General features: G+C 31.1%; 5 protein-coding genes across 6 annotated transcripts; 3 read left to right on the top strand and 2 right to left on the bottom strand.

Annotated features, from left to right (window-relative positions):
• Window positions 1-232: 232 nt before the first annotated feature.
• LOC122711333 lies at window positions 233-6,674 on the bottom strand. Its single transcript, XM_043930021.1, has 3 exons — window positions 6,045-6,674; window positions 3,712-3,936; window positions 233-3,346 (listed from the first exon to the last, which is right to left on the bottom strand). The coding sequence occupies exons 1-3, from the start codon at window positions 6,121-6,123 to the stop codon at window positions 3,165-3,167; spliced, it is 486 nt and encodes a 161-aa protein (XP_043785956.1). The 5' UTR covers window positions 6,124-6,674; the 3' UTR covers window positions 233-3,164.
• Window positions 6,675-6,833: 159 nt separating this feature from the next.
• On the top strand, window positions 6,834-8,560 carry LOC122711332. Its single transcript, XM_043930020.1, has one exon. It carries the CDS (start codon window positions 7,192-7,194, stop codon window positions 8,329-8,331), a length of 1,140 nt encoding a protein of 379 aa, XP_043785955.1. The 5' UTR covers window positions 6,834-7,191; the 3' UTR covers window positions 8,332-8,560.
• Window positions 8,561-8,616: 56 nt separating this feature from the next.
• LOC122711334 (tetratricopeptide repeat protein 12-like) lies at window positions 8,617-9,734 on the top strand. The gene is made up of 4 exons (XM_043930022.1): window positions 8,617-8,824; window positions 8,887-9,081; window positions 9,148-9,540; window positions 9,617-9,734. Exons 1-4 carry the CDS (start codon window positions 8,689-8,691, stop codon window positions 9,679-9,681), a joined length of 789 nt encoding a protein of 262 aa, XP_043785957.1. The 5' UTR covers window positions 8,617-8,688; the 3' UTR covers window positions 9,682-9,734.
• LOC122711331 (UPF0415 protein C7orf25 homolog) lies at window positions 9,624-11,502 on the bottom strand. The gene is made up of 4 exons (XM_043930018.1): window positions 11,213-11,502; window positions 10,555-10,996; window positions 9,904-10,457; window positions 9,624-9,840 (listed from the first exon to the last, which is right to left on the bottom strand). Exons 1-4 carry the CDS (start codon window positions 11,360-11,362, stop codon window positions 9,754-9,756), a joined length of 1,233 nt encoding a protein of 410 aa, XP_043785953.1. The 5' UTR covers window positions 11,363-11,502; the 3' UTR covers window positions 9,624-9,753.
• A 162-nt stretch (window positions 11,503-11,664) lies between these two features.
• On the top strand, window positions 11,665-15,243 carry LOC122711330 (zinc finger protein 346-like). 2 transcript variants are annotated; one of them, XM_043930017.1, is made up of 8 exons: window positions 11,665-11,801; window positions 13,026-13,457; window positions 13,691-13,764; window positions 13,919-14,050; window positions 14,161-14,255; window positions 14,344-14,654; window positions 14,726-14,794; window positions 14,906-15,243. In XM_043930017.1, exons 1-8 carry the CDS (start codon window positions 11,762-11,764, stop codon window positions 15,058-15,060), a joined length of 1,308 nt encoding a protein of 435 aa, XP_043785952.1. In that variant the 5' UTR covers window positions 11,665-11,761; the 3' UTR covers window positions 15,061-15,243. The 2 variants fall into 2 exon arrangements, with proteins under 2 accessions (XP_043785952.1, XP_043785951.1); XM_043930016.1 differs by having other exon boundaries at window positions 13,901-14,050.
• The last annotated feature ends 190 nt before the right edge of the window (window positions 15,244-15,433 follow it).

Here is a 15,433-nt window from a genome sequence, read left to right as displayed (position 1 = left end):
ATAATAATATCGATTTCCCAAGTCTCACCAACGTGGAGGTTGCTACGGATGGAGACTCACAAAAATAAACTCATCTTAAAGGATCATATTCATTATCGCACAACTTTATTAACGATTGAGTTACGCGAGAATGAAACGAATGAATTAATTCGGCTATATTCTAAATGATTTTTTTACAACTATAGTATACGGAATAATTAAAAGGAATATTAATAATAATCAATTACAACGATTTAAATGTTATTTTCTTTATTTTCTATTTATTTTCGATGTTAAATATTTACAAACTTTTCGTTGCGGTCACGAGTGACCTAAATCTGATGACACGTTTCACGTACGCATTTTTATTAGAAACAGATTAATTTCGTGATTTTTTTTTTTTCAGAGAGATGATGGCTACTCAATTTACAATGCAAAAAAGAATATTTCGTTGTTGATAAAAACGATAAAATTTTTTTTTTTAAATTTGTACCTAAACACAGATATCTATATATTTATATATATATATATATGTACGTACAATGTTGAAGAACAGGAAAAACGACACGTTCTTGCAATCGTAAAGTAAATATTATTCCTAACGAATTGTGCCAAGAATTGTGTCACAACGAAAAATACATCACAGAATAAAATTTACAATCCGATACAGCCACGTCTACGTCAAAATAAATCATCACTTATATAGAAAGATGAATTAAAATTGCTTGTACACAAAAGAATTTTCTTCTCCGTGCGCGATTTAATTTTCAATTGTTGCAACAATCGTAATGCAAGATTCGTCCGTGCTTTTTTTTTTTTTTTTTTTTTTTTTTTTTTTTTTTTTTTTTTTTTTACGTAAACATGGCTACGATCAAAAAAACGTAACATACAATATTATAACATACAATAATTATAATAATTATAATTCAGTCGAATTCTTTTAAACTGCATGTAGCTTGAGTATAGCCTAATAATAGACGTGTCGTAACAAGTGAAAAGAACGGTGCCATTCATCGTGTTGTCTTATTAATTGTATCGCAAATTACCAGAAAAATTTCGACGATACAAAATTAAAACCGATAATTCGCTAGTACCAGCCGCACCGTTTCAATTTGTACCCGCGAACTATAAAAATATTAAATCTCCTCTCGCGATGTCGAGCGGCCTAACGAATCAGAATTGATATTTCGAGCACCGATTAAATTGCCCTGATTAACTTCTAGTGCGTAGCTTTGTACAAAAATGATAGAGTACAAGAATAGGTTAAATAATATATATATATATTTATATATATATTTGTATATATATATATTTATATATATATTTGTATATATATATATTTATATATATATATATATATGTGTGTATATATCTCGCAAATATATACGTTCCAATCATCTTTCGCGAGTGGAGGCTCTTCTTTTTCTTAGGAATTATAATTTATATATGTAAATTTTCTTCAGCGTCACGATTACACATTGTACACTATATATAGGAAAGAGAATGATTGGCTGGCAAGATTACGCACCCGCGGAATGGCGGAAACTTATTTACAAATTTTATTATATATTACAAAAAACAATACCGAGCACGATAAAAAAAATGCAATGTTGTTTTGGTATGAGTGCAAATAGTCTACTCTATACGTCTTGCAATTTAAAAAGTTAACTCCTTTGTACAAAATATCGATTAATTCATCTTGAGCAAAAATATTATTTATCTCTCGTCTAATTCGAATCCGTGTAATAATTATTACCGTAATATTGCAGGAAACGTATATTATAGAAAATGTATTATTTATATACGTAACGATTTAATTAATTTAATTAATTATATAATTATATTTATAAATTTATAGAGGTACAATAGAAAAAGTTTCTCCAAGAAGTTATTATTCCTAACAGGTTATTAATTTAGATTCGCTCTTTGGTAAAGTTACATTGTTTGTTTTGTGGAAAGTTATCCTTGAAAAAAACAAGACATTAAGAGAAAACAATACGTAAATTTATACACGCGACACGACGCTACGATGCTACGATTTTATCGTCAATTCTTCAAATTTTCGAATCTAAGAAATAATAAAAAAAAAGGAGCTTCTCTTAGCGTTAAAAAAATATAGGATCTAGGATAATATCGCATCGATATTAATCGCGTCACATGGATAAATTTCATTGCACGATTAAAATTACAATATTATTGAGAATGTGGAGTAAATTCGATCTAAATTTTACACATGGTGAAATATGGATTGATAATCATCGATTTTTATACAAGATATTAATAAGATGTAAAGTTTACTGACCAGCTTTTTAATATCATTGTAAAAAATTATCTTCTCGATACGTTAATCTTAATCTTAAAAACTATCAAAAAACGCAGTCAGTTATCCCGCAACCATCGTACATAAACATAGAATGGTGATTGTGTAAGTAGTAATACTTTCATGCATGATTTTATTGCTTCCATAAAAATTATTTGGATAAGGAGAAAATTTTGAAGAGTATAAATATTAATTTTAATTATTGCAACTTTTATTAACGCTATCAATGACGATTCATCACCATTATTCATCTATGACTAAAAAAAAAAAAAAGAAAAAAAAAAAAAAAAAAAAAAAAAAAGGATCAATTAACGTTTCGCTTATCGGTATAAAATACATCTACTTACACTAACACTCGTTTACATTTAGCCTCTTATTTCAGTTCGACGATATGTTATGTATATCATGTATCTAAACCTCTTCTTTATATGTACACAGAGTTACACAATATTGTTCCCTAAGCGTATCAAGCTTCAAGAGAAGACTTTAGTGTGCGACGTTCAATCAAACGAAAAAAATTCTCGAAATCTGCACAAAGATATAAGTGATTGAATGTATTGATTGTCGAAAAATCAACAAAGAAATCGATTGAAATTTTCTTGCAAGCCATCCAGAAAGATGAAGAAATTGAACATGAACCGGTACTATTTTTTTTTTCTTTTTTTTTTTTGTTTCTTGCGGTTATTCGGTAAGACGATCCGTTTACGCGCAGCGGTAACTCAAAGCTTGTGTCGCTTTAAAATTATGAATTGTGTAACTGAGCGTTTCACGTGTTAAAGTTCATATTTCTGATAAAAACTTTCGCACTTTGTACACGGCACACATATTATTAATTATTCCATTATTATTATTATTAGATGTCTGCTTACGCTATAGGTGGATCGTCATCGTCATCGTCGTCTCTTGTGACTAGGACATTACCATAATGGTTTGGACGAAGCTGTCGAACTCGTTGTAACCATTTATATCGCCTCGCGACAAAATACAGTAATACGCTCATTACTACGAGAAAAGTTGGTATTAACAAGCCAGCGGCTACAGAACTACCTAAATAAAATTCAAACAGAATTTTGTCAGCAATTTTAGCATAATCCGTGGCACGTCTTATGTAACCAATCTTTTTTACGATAGTAATATAATGATATCGTTATCGTATGACTAATTTATATATACGATAAATTAATAATATCGTATTATGAATTAAAAAAAACAGTTTACAAAAATAATGTGCAAAAACAATTGTATGTCTTGGAAAATTTTTTCTACCATTCTTTTAGCAAAATTTTAATTCTGTCTTATAAAATTGTTTAATTTTTATAAATATTAAATACGAATAATTATTAATATTAATTTGCGATGATTTATACAAAGAAACATCGTAATATTTGTAATTATATTAGGCATGTATATACCTCCTGAATTGGCCATGACGTTTGGTTGATCAGTTACACTAGCAACCGTAGTAATTGTAACCTGGACGCATCGGCCTTTCTCCAGATCGTAACCTATCTTGCATTTGCAATATGCTTTTTCTCCTTTCGAATTTTGAAAGCATCTTTCATTTTCATTGCATTGATTCTCCATCTTTTGGGTATCGCATTGTTTGGTTTGATTTGTGACATTTCCTGCAGAAAAATCTGAATACACAATAAATTAATCAGAATCCGGATGATAACGTTACGTCGAAATCGACAATTAACGTTATATTGATATTGAAGCAAGATTCAATGTGTCGCGTGACAAAGATTGGACGAATTGAAAGCAGGGAATACAAAAAGCTTTCCGAGTTAATTCACCTAGACAAAGGTTAATATACGACTCACGATAGGCGAATAACAATGAAGATAATAAAGTCTTTAATGGATCGCGATAAACATTTTAGACATTCTAACGTTAAAAAATATCATATGTATATCTTTAGCAATTTTAATTCGACCAGCGTTAATAATATACGTTGTAAAAACATATCTTATCATTTTAATGGACGATCGTTATCAACTGAAAATTTACGGTTATTATTTGTTATTATATTCCATATCTATCACCCGACAATCAGAATTATTTTTTAATTTTCTTTGAACAAAAGACAGAGAGCGGCTGAAGAGTGATGTATCATTGCGACTCTATCGACACTGTACGAGTTGAAATTGGCTGAATCACTTAATTGAGACGAATTTTATCAGTTAAAATATAGAGGTTAACTATACCGATGTTAAATAAAGCAAATTAACAGACTTTCTTTTGATTTAAATCGTAGTATTGTATAAATTTGATAAGCTGCTATCATGCAATGCCAAAATAATAATAATAATAGTAATAATAATAATAACGATATTTGGAACGATCTCAAATAAATGAATATTCAAGAGATTAGAAACATTTGCAACTTGACTCGAAATATCGCATTCAGTTTTCCGCAATTAATTTATACCATTAATACGTGTCAATGAACTTCTCCATGATAACAACACAGAATTCATAGGTCAATCAAACAATGAAACCTTTTATTCCAATTCTATGTCATCCATTCGTATTTCTATTTAGAAGATAAAAATCAAGAATGAGACAACCGAAAAATATTACTCAATCATCTATGTATGTGCTAGAGTCCTTGACTTATACTTGGATTGACTACAAAACTGTGTATTGTCATATATAAAAATGCGATATAAAGAAAGAATTCATCGTAGCTATGGATAATCGTATCTTTCATAAAATAAATTACATTGCAGAAGAGCACTATATAGAATGACTAACGGAATTATCGCGCAACATTATTCATTTGCAAAGTTAGTTATGGTTATAAATTTAATGTGTTAATACGTTAACTGCACGTTAATTATTTCCTACAAAATGGATTGCGAAATATAAAGTGATATTTTCAATCGAATATATTCGTGATACGTTTTATTTATCGTGCATCATTCGTTAATGAAGAATGAAAACAGGCGGTACTGATTCTGATATAAATACTGGTACTACTCTAGTACTGGTTTAGTAAAGCTACCAATACTCGTAATGGTGTTAAATAGCGTTAAACGCTACGCATGGACTTTATTATCACATTGACTCATCTTCTTCGTTATGACCAAATACTGATGAGCGTTTTTTCCAGGAAATCATGTAAAAATATTAAACATATTCATCGCGATTCAAAAAGATAACTTTCGTTAAACGTAATTCATTTTATATATTGATGGAAATTTCTTGACAGAAAGAATAACTAAACGTACAATTACTACAAAAATATCGTGTTATGTATCAATTACCGAATAATCGAATCAAATTGATTGTGCGATAACGAGCGTTTCCTATGTGAAACATTAAGCATTTATCTTCCATTGAGACAGAATATATAGTAATTGTGGTTTGGAACATGGAGTATGAACAAATGAATCAAAAGAGAAACGATGAGCGAAATGAAATACTATCGAAGTAAAAATATATAATTAAGGGAGCTTAATTTCTTGATCACGATCATCAGGAGAGAAAGAAACGCACGAATAGTTGGATCAAAAGAATCAGAAAGAAATGAAGAGAGAGATAGAGAGAGATAGAGAGAGAGAGAAAGAACGAGAGGGGTAGAGAGAGTGATGGAGAAAAAGCGGAAGAAGACTATTGTGGCCTTACAGGGGTGACCCCAATGGTTCGATTAAACCAACTAATTTTGGCTTCGCTTGGTACAGACACACTTGATTTATTTTATTAAACAAACTACAAATTATTTCTCAGAATCCATGCTTACCTGAAGCGTAATTGAATGGCGTTAGAAAAAGTATTGCCACGATGAGATAACAGAAAACATAGACTCTAATGTTTTGCATTTTCCTTTGTTTTTTCCTTCTCGTGTTGTCGCTCTCTCTTTGTCTTTCTCTCTACGTGTACTTCGTTCCCAATTCACGGTCACATAATAATGGACGCAATTATTTAAAGAATATTTACGATCGACGCGTTTGTGCCACTCGGAAAACGTAATGTTAAACTCACAAATATACACACACGTAATTTATTAAAATATTCACGTAGATAACCTAAAACTTTAGCACGAAACAATCAACAGGCACGCGTATGCCGGCTCATCGCCGATCGGCCGGCCGTCACCAGTTTTGACAGATAAATGCTAGACCGCGCCGCAGAATGCGTTCAATCATCTGTTATTAAACGACCATTTGCAATTATCGAACTCAATTGACATCGAGAATCGCAAAAGACATATCGAGACATATCGAGCATAAGATGGCGTCATAGAATACGCGCATTGCTATTTGGCGCCATATTCAAAATTCAATTTTACGTAAAAATTATTTAAATCTATTTTTTATCAATTTGAAAATGAAAAAACTATGAAATAGATTAAACATAATGAAAAAACAATATCTATATTTTCAATATGTTTCTTTTTTTTAATTTGATTAAATTTCTTAATTTAAAAATGATATTGCAAACAAATAAAAATGATGATCAATTGTAATTTTAAAAATCTTTTTAATATTATTCTGAATTTGTGACAAATAGACATTTTTAGATCAAATAAAAGTGTATTTCGTATCTTCTAAAATGTAGATAATTTCGTCATCTAACTAGAAAGATCGATTTCTACAGATTATTTTTAAAAAGTAGAATCTTTACTTAACCCAAAAAATATAATATTCATGGAATATTTTTAAATATATCATATGAAATGTGTTTTTAATCAATCGCATAATTTTATGCTAAGTTATTTCGAATTCATTTTTTACACGTTGAAAGATATTTTCTCTATTGGAATGCACAGCCGTTTAAAACAGTTGCGATGACAGCGGCACGTGTCATGGCGAGTGTGTTGTTATAAACGAAAGTCGTATACTGTTAGTCGTAGATAGAATTGAAAGCTATCAATTACAATATTCAAAATGAAAGAAGAAACAGTGTTAAGTTTAAAGTGGCACAGTTTTCCATCGCATTTGGCGGTTTCTCTCGATACATGCTATGAGAAGCAACAGTTTGTAGATCTTTCTTTAGTATGCAAAGATGGGACGATTATAAAATGTCATAAAATGGTATTGGCTAATTCGAGCTCATTTTTCCGTCGTTTACTAGTTGCCAACGATCATCCTCACCCTATGATTATTCTTCACGATATTGAAGCAGACGATCTCAAGACTATCGTCAATTTTATGTACTGCGGTGAAATACAAGTGGTTCAAAGTGAGGTTAGAAGGTTGTTAAAGTTGGCCGAAATTTTGGAAGTCACTGGATTACGACATATTAAAACTTCCGTTTTGGTAGGAGAATCGAATAACGCATCTCATGATACGTCCAGGAAAACAACTACAGTATCTCGTTTAAAAATCGAAGAAACAAAAAGTCTACCTACCAAAACAGTACCTGATCATGATTCTAATATTAGATCACAAACTAAAACTAACAATCAAACAAAATTTACTTCATCTACTCACCTTCATAAAAGTGGAAACAAAGTTCCACTAGAGGTTACTAAGAAAAATGAAGAGGCTAATATTAATTTATTAAGTCAATGTTTAGACACAGGAAAATCTGGAATCAGTATTGTAGACATTAATGATATGCCAAGTACTAGTAGAGGAATTTCCAATCCACCGCCTCAAAAAAGAAAAGAACCCTCTGAATCTGTTATTAGTTGGCCTCGTGTTTTATCTGCTATATCAAAGGATAAATCTTTACCTTTGAAAAAATTATGTATTATGGATGAAGTTGAAATTACAGCTGGAAAGCCATCTGCAGCTAATCAAGAGTTTCAGAGGAATGAACCTTTAGACAGAAGAAAACAAAGGACTAATTCGGAAAGCAATGAATCCATGAAGTGTGCAGTTTACATAAAAGACGAGGTGGACATATTTGAAATGGAAGAAGATGCAGATATGGATCCTCTTGAAGTTGAAGAGATAGAAAATGAAAGTTCAGATACTATTATGGGTTCTTCTCAAATTTTTCCTGTCACAAATGTGGAACAAACATATTATAATGCAGGAACACTTTCGGAATATCCTCCAAGAAAAGGATCTAATGGTTAATACATAAAACACTGTGTTTTAAAATTGAAATTATTGATATATATTGCTTTGAATATAACACTTAGACTGAATAAAACTTTTTTGTGATTATAAATCTTTTTTAACCAAAAAAGCTGCAAAATTTCAATATATATAAATTAACCATAATTCACTATCATACTTGTTACTTTCTTACATGATCTTGTTCATTTTATAATAAACCAATTCAAAATAAATGTTTCATGCTTATTTAATCACTTAACCCATTTGATACACATTTATGTTACCATGTTATATGTTTCTATGGAAACCTTTCACAATTAGTCTCAAATATAGTTAGATCAATCTTGTATAAAAAAAATATTTATATAATATAAAATGGATAAAACAGAAGATCATGATACATTAAAAAACAAAATAATAGAAGGGCAACAAATTATGGATAATTTATCAGTTGATAAACATGTAACTGAAGAAGAATTTCAAAACTTTATGCATCGCGTTACCGAAGTTGGTAAGTACTATTTCTTATTTTGATTATAAACATAATTTTCGATTTATTGTAATTTTTTTAAGAAAAAATTGTGAAAAAATTGGCATCTTCCAATCCTGAAGAACAAGAACATGGACAAATATTGGCAGATGAAATTTTGGATGGACGATCGGAAAATATTATTTGCGATGATACTGAATTAAAAATAAAAATGAATCGTACAGTGATTAATAAATGTTCAATTAACAAAAATTCTACTAATGAAGAAATGTCCAAAGGTATCGAGTAATAATTTTTGTCTTTTGTATTCCTATGTACTAATTAAAGTTTTATTTACATTATAGAAGCGTTTATGAAAAGCGTAGAAAAAGATGCAAAAGAAAGGGCGGAAAATAGAAAGATTAGAAATGAACGAGCGGAAACACTGAAAACAATTGGTAATGGGGCATTTAAGGAAAGAAATTATGAGAAAGCGGTAACATATTATACTAAAGCGCTAGAACAGCGAAAAGATTCAACCGTATTATGGAATAACAGGGCTTTGTCATATATTCAGCTTGGATTATTCGAGAAAGCCTTAAGCGATTGCGAATGGGCATTAAAAGTTAATAACACGAACTTGAAAGCCCTATTAAATAGTGCTAAGTGTTATAAACAACTCGGAGATGAAACGAAATACAAAGAATATATTCTGTTAGCAAAAGAAAGAAATCCACATTTAACGAATTTTATTAATGGTACTTTGTTGATGTTTTTTTACATTGAAAATATTTCTATCACAATTCTAAATTTTTATTTAATTTATTGTTACAGAATTTGAAGAAAGTTTGGAAATGCGCGTTAAATATCAAGCTTCATCTGTTAATAATATTAATTAGTAAACAATAGAAATATTTCTTATGCAGTATGAATATTTCTTTTGCAATAATTTAAAATGCATTTAACTGGTGTCAAGATGGACCTATTTTTGTCGCATAACCTTCTTTAATCTCTGAAAGAGATCTAGGTTCATGCAAAAAGACTGTACATTCAATACCCTGAAAGAATTTATTACTAGAATTATTTAAATTTGTCATATTTTATAGTACAAATACTTATACCTGCATACGTGCTGCTCTAACAAATCCCTCATTTGCAGATACCGTAATGCTTTTCATATGTTCTCCTGTTGCAAAAACTAATCTAGATCTGTCTTTAATTTTACCACCTAAATTTAACTTCTCCATTATTCTGCCTGTTGGTATGTCATTAACAATTTGAACTTTATTTAATAATTCTTTTGCCCTAAGAGTCTCTTTAGGTCCACCAATGACATCTATAATATTCATAAAATTTTCATAAGCAGTTTGACAAACAATTAATTCTTTGCCTTTGAACAAATTCTCTAAAATTGGTTTAACTGGATATTTTCTCTCCATTTCTGCTTGTTGAGTGAGTAACGGTTCCCGATAAATAAAATGATCATATCCATTGGTCATATTTGTCACATATGCTAATAAAGTTGATACATCCAAGTTAAGAATCTTTATTTCAGTTTTAAGAGAAGATGTGTTTAGAGTATTTAAATCTGAATTTATGTTTTTTTTATAATCATCCAAAGATTCCTCAGTAGATTCTAACGAATATAGCCATGTAGCAATTTTGTCCTCGCTATCTACCTCCAGAAGAATAGATATAACCGTAAATATGATTTGTTAATTTATATATATCACACATATTCATATATTCATCATATTAAAAAAAATATATACCATATACATCTATATTTTTTACATCTTCACATTGTATTTTATCCCCTTCAACAATTATTCCCATGTGTTCCAAACGTGTAGCTAATGGAATTTCTATACCATAAGCAAAATGGAATATAATGTCAGGTGGCCTATACAAATGTGGATAGCATTTTGCACATTGTAAATAACTCATTGCTTGATCAAGCACAGATTTTTGCCCATATTCTCCATTACCCATTGAAATCATTGTAAGAGCTCTAGCATTTCTAGCAATAACTTTTATCCATGATGCACCTCCATTACATACAATATCTACTTCTAAACGTGATTTTTGATATTTAAAAGGTTTCATAACATTGATGGGTTCATTAGCACAAAAGAGTCGTGCTACAATTGCATTCAAATGAATCAGATTTGTGCTTTGTAAATGTTCCTTCTTTACATTCCCTGTGGATTGTACCTTTATGAGAATAGCATATAGTTATAATCCTGATCCTTTTAATAGAAAAATATGTAACAATTCGACAATTTTTTGTATTTAAACATAAAATTAATAGAAGAAAATAGAGTGAAACGTTTCATAACTTATATAAGTTATAATATATGCCTAATATCGTGAAGGAAATGTAGGTATATGATATCTGTAGTTTTGATTTGTAATCTTGAAAAAACATACCTTTTCTAAGAATCTAATTTCTTGTTGAATCTTTCGTATAAGTTTTTCAATCCCATCAATCTTTCCAACAAGTTTCAGTCGATCTATCGTGGCTTTGCCACTGTTTATTTTTTCTCCGAGACATGTTAAAAGTTCACCCTTTTCCTCCATCCTTTAACATTAAACGATTTTCGACAAGTTGGCCATGAGAAATTGTATTTTTTGTAGTAATTCTAATAATTTTGAATAGTTCACGATCGACGAACGTAGTGTTAGCAGCCATCTTGCATTACAGTTCAATATCGCGTAATGTCGACGGGTCGCTTGTCAAACTCGTCTATTAACCTCACAAACTTTTATATTTCACTGAATAATTGACAGTCAAACATAATTCATAAATCGTAATGATACAATATTCCAACGAATCGTGCGAAATGTAAAACTATAGGCAGAAAACTAATTCGCGAGTGTAAATCGAACGAAAACAACCTTATCGTGCCGTAATTACCGCGCACCGTCAAGATTCCTCTGACAATAATAGAGAATATCACGGTATTTAAGTTAAAAAAAATGTCTAGTGCAAAGATCATCGAAAATCCAGAAGTACCGGGTAAGTTTCTATTCCTAGGAAAGAATTTTCCTCATTGATTCACGTTGTTAAAGATATATGTACGTATATTCTAGTGAATCTAGTGTGTCGAAAATATGCAAACTCCTGAATTTCCCAAACACATCGATCATTGAAAAAATATTTATTATATTATTAATATATATACGAAAAAATATTTTTTACAAATGGAACAGTAACACCGCAAGTGTAAATATACTGTATGTAGTCATAATGGAGTCTGTTAGAAATAACCGGATATAACTTTTGATATGCCTATATCAATCAATTATCAAAACAATTACTTAAAGCATGCACATGTTACGTCCAACGTTAAATAGGTAAAATAAGAGAATACTTTAGCCATAGGATATTTTTACGTTTACTGTCAAATTTCATTCAATATTTGAGTATTTAAATCAGCTGATGATTTTAAATATAAAATAACAAATATATATATTGACACAGTAATGTAATTACTGTAATAATTACTTATCAATTTTGTCACCGAAATTAGGTTTTTTTTATATCGAATTAGATTAGAATACCAATAAATTAAATGAAGATATAAATGTAAAGGGATTATAAATTATCGGATGTAGTAACATGTAAACATTCAGTTATCATTTATGCATGATATTTTGCTAATACATGAACATTGATCTTTATTATTATTCTTTTCACTTTTTTTACGTACTTTATTCGTCAAATTTATTGAAATACATTATTATTTACAATAATTACGATTATTTCATTATTTCGGAAAATTAATCGTGCGAATTAAAATAATTTCTTTAATTTTAAATCATTGGATAAAATGCACACAATCGATAAACGAAATTTACAGTTGTATCTAACCACATAAAAAATATATATTACTAATAAAAATGATTAATATTACGACTTTTATATTTGCAAACTTATTCGATATTACAAGATTAATCACAGAATTATATTCGATTAAATCCTATCTTCAAATAAATTATAACAATATACATTTTCTTTATATTTTATTATTCCGTATTTTTTTTAACTTTTATTCATACATGTTTATACGTTACATTTAAATAGAAGGAGTTTTATTAATATCATAAATCTAATTTTAAAAAAAATATTTTCTTTCTTATATATATCGTATACAATTATTATTATTATTATTATTATTAATATTATTATTATTATTATTCTAATAAACATTTAAAATATATCTTTTATTCGTATATATAGGATTAGAATGTTTTCTACCGCCACCTCCACCACCCCCACCACCAATCATAACTTCGAAAAGCAACAATTTGCCAATTACGACGGAACAACAGCAACCGGTAACGACAGAAGCGACAACGACCGGTTTATCGACCTGCGAAACAGCGGGAAATCTAACAATTGAAGCAGCAGCTACGGCGTTTCCAAACCTTCCTGTGCCAACACCATATATCATGCATCCAGCGATGCAAGCACAAACACCTGGACAACCAACTACTCCCTGGTGGATACCTACAGACGCGGACACTTCTGATCTTTATGCACGATGGTATGACACGACCTACAAAACAACGGCTGCGGCGGTCGTATCACCTACGATAACAGTTTCCAACAAAGCTAAGAACAAATATTATAAACGCAAGAACGAGTTCATCGATCCTGCGCAAGATGCAGGTAATTAAAGAACGTTTTGTTTTTTTTATGGTGAGAAACAAATGTAATGTATATATTTTATTTTAGAATTTATCTTTTTTTTTTTTTTTTTTTTTTTTTTTTTTTTTTTTTTTTTTTTTTTCGTTGATTACCAACTCTGTACATATCAAATTATCATTAAGAAATCAGATTTCAAAATTCAGCAAAGGGAAATACAAATTTATTAAAGATCGATTTATGTTTCTATTTCGTAGAGAAAGTTGCGAGCGCCCAGAGGGAACTGTCAGCATTAATGAAACCGCTGAAATGCGATCTGTGCAATGCAGTTGTAAGCCTCGATTACTTTATCCGATAATAAAAATATATGAGACATCCTGTTATGAATATTATGTCATCATATTTAACATATATTTTAACCAAAGCCTCCAATGAAATCCTCATCGCTTAAAAATAAACGATTTCAGATGAACTCCACGTTGCAGGCCAAGTTACATTACGATGGAAAGCCACATCAGAAAAAAGTATCGATGTTTCTAAATCAAAGCGTAAAGAAACAGAAAACCGAAGACGGCCAAGTCAGTAGTACGACCAGCGATTGGCAAAATTATTGTGATGTAAGATTGTAAATATTAATGCATTAAAACGAGAACGGGGGAGGGGGGGGAGGGAGGAGGGAGGAGGGGTGGAAAATCGTCGAATTTATTTATTATTTAATTTTTTGCAGATTTGTAAAACATGGTTCACGTCGCAAACGGATGCGACGCAACACTATGCCGGTAAAAAACATATTAGAGCAGTAAACGGGGGACGTCGTGCGAGGTACAGAGATGTATACTTGTCCCTAATTATTCTTAGAAAGATAGCTGTGTCAGCCGAGATCGTCATAGCAGAGCGTTGAATTCTACAGGCCGTCGAAGAAGTCGCAAAATCAAAATCAGTACAGTCAAATAGATCCCACTGGCCGATTCGGGATAGGAATGGCTTTTCAGGCAGAAGTGCAATCTACACCGGCACAGCCGGTGGTAGTACCTGACGGTACCAATGCGGTACCTACACCAGGAACGGGGTCCATCTACACACCACCTCCTTATCCAACGCCATTGCGTTGCGATCTGTGCGGGGTTTCCGCTAATCGGCAGGACCAATTGGAAACGCACAAACGTGGCGCTAGGCATTTGAGAATGCTTAGGTTGAATGGATTACCCGTTCCCGAGCCTGGTAAGAATTCCACGTATTCCTCGCCTCTTGCCCCGATAAATAATATTATCGTCCTGTTGGATTTTTTTCAGCTACCGAGAGCGAAGCGATACCCGCTACTCCTGGGCCCATAGATTATTCTATTTACCGAACGCCGTCAGGTAGAGACAGTTTTCCAAAACTGTTTTTTAAAAACAGTTTTTTAATTTTTAATAATCTGTACCTATCTGTCAATTCCCAAAGAGAATAGAACCTATTTCTATTTTTTGCAGGCCAGTATTATTGCGCACCGTGTAATCTATCGTTAAATTCCGAGAGTACGTTCGCTCAACACGTAGAGAGCAAAAAGCACAAGAATCAGTCGAACCCAAAGTCTCCGTCTAACGCGGTGGTGGTGTCGAAGAAAGCTAGATTCAAGAAGAAATAAGGCCTTGGTGACATCGTACGCGCTCCGCACGTTATTTCCTCGTCTTCTGTCCATTGTTTTCATTGAAAACTTTCCTCTCATTTTTTGATCAAGCAGATGTATTGTCGTTGTATCGAGGCAACGTACAACGATCTGTGCCTAAAGATAAGAAATAAAAAACTCTTGTTCGATATATATATGTATATAGATATATATATATATATAGACTTGGACGACACTTTTTAGAAACCTTTTCGGATCCTTCAAGATGGCCGCGAGACTGTAAACGAAAATTATAAATTGATGCGAAGATAGATCGGATCTTCTGATGGGAAAGATAAGTCTGTTAGTGCGCGAGCGATATTTAAATTAAGCAGCGATTAACTCTAAATTC

The sequence above is a fragment of the Apis laboriosa genome, unplaced genomic scaffold, assembly GCF_014066325.1.
Source record: "Apis laboriosa isolate Shangri-la unplaced genomic scaffold, ASM1406632v1 scaffold16_cov148, whole genome shotgun sequence".
Taxonomy (NCBI): Eukaryota; Metazoa; Arthropoda; class Insecta; order Hymenoptera; family Apidae; genus Apis; species Apis laboriosa.
The sequence above is the reverse complement of the archived record's forward strand: the minus strand, read 5'-3'. Positions and strand labels throughout refer to the sequence as shown.

What these genes read in the sequence shown, in the direction of transcription:
- LOC122711333 (XM_043930021.1), bottom strand. Translation starts at nt 6,123, where the DNA reads ATGCAAAACATTAGAGTCTATGTTTTCTGTTATCTCATCGTGGCAATA. An exon ending in GCCATTCAATTACGCTTCAG is followed by an intron (nt 3,937 to 6,044) that starts GTAAGCATGGAT and finishes TTGTGTATTCAG; the next exon opens with ATTTTTCTGCAGGAAATGTC. An exon ending in CGTCATGGCCAATTCAGGAG is followed by an intron (nt 3,347 to 3,711) that starts GTATATACATGC and finishes AATTTTATTTAG; the next exon opens with GTAGTTCTGTAGCCGCTGGC.
- LOC122711334 (XM_043930022.1), top strand. Translation starts at nt 8,689, where the DNA reads ATGGATAAAACAGAAGATCATGATACATTAAAAAACAAAATAATAGAA. An exon ending in GCATCGCGTTACCGAAGTTG is followed by an intron (nt 8,825 to 8,886) that starts GTAAGTACTATT and finishes AATTTTTTTAAG; the next exon opens with AAAAAATTGTGAAAAAATTG. An exon ending in TAATGAAGAAATGTCCAAAG is followed by an intron (nt 9,082 to 9,147) that starts GTATCGAGTAAT and finishes TTTACATTATAG; the next exon opens with AAGCGTTTATGAAAAGCGTA.
- LOC122711330 (XM_043930016.1), top strand. Translation starts at nt 11,762, where the DNA reads ATGTCTAGTGCAAAGATCATCGAAAATCCAGAAGTACCGG. An exon ending in CGATCCTGCGCAAGATGCAG is followed by an intron (nt 13,458 to 13,690) that starts GTAATTAAAGAA and finishes TCTATTTCGTAG; the next exon opens with AGAAAGTTGCGAGCGCCCAG. An exon ending in ATTACCCGTTCCCGAGCCTG is followed by an intron (nt 14,655 to 14,725) that starts GTAAGAATTCCA and finishes GATTTTTTTCAG; the next exon opens with CTACCGAGAGCGAAGCGATA.
- LOC122711331 (XM_043930018.1), bottom strand. Translation starts at nt 11,362, where the DNA reads ATGGAGGAAAAGGGTGAACTTTTAACATGTCTCGGAGAAAAAATAAAC. An exon ending in AAATTAGATTCTTAGAAAAG is followed by an intron (nt 10,997 to 11,212) that starts GTATGTTTTTTC and finishes ATTCTCATAAAG; the next exon opens with GTACAATCCACAGGGAATGT. An exon ending in TTAGAGCAGCACGTATGCAG is followed by an intron (nt 9,841 to 9,903) that starts GTATAAGTATTT and finishes AAATTCTTTCAG; the next exon opens with GGTATTGAATGTACAGTCTT.
- LOC122711332 (XM_043930020.1), top strand. Translation starts at nt 7,192, where the DNA reads ATGAAAGAAGAAACAGTGTTAAGTTTAAAGTGGCACAGTTTTCCATCG.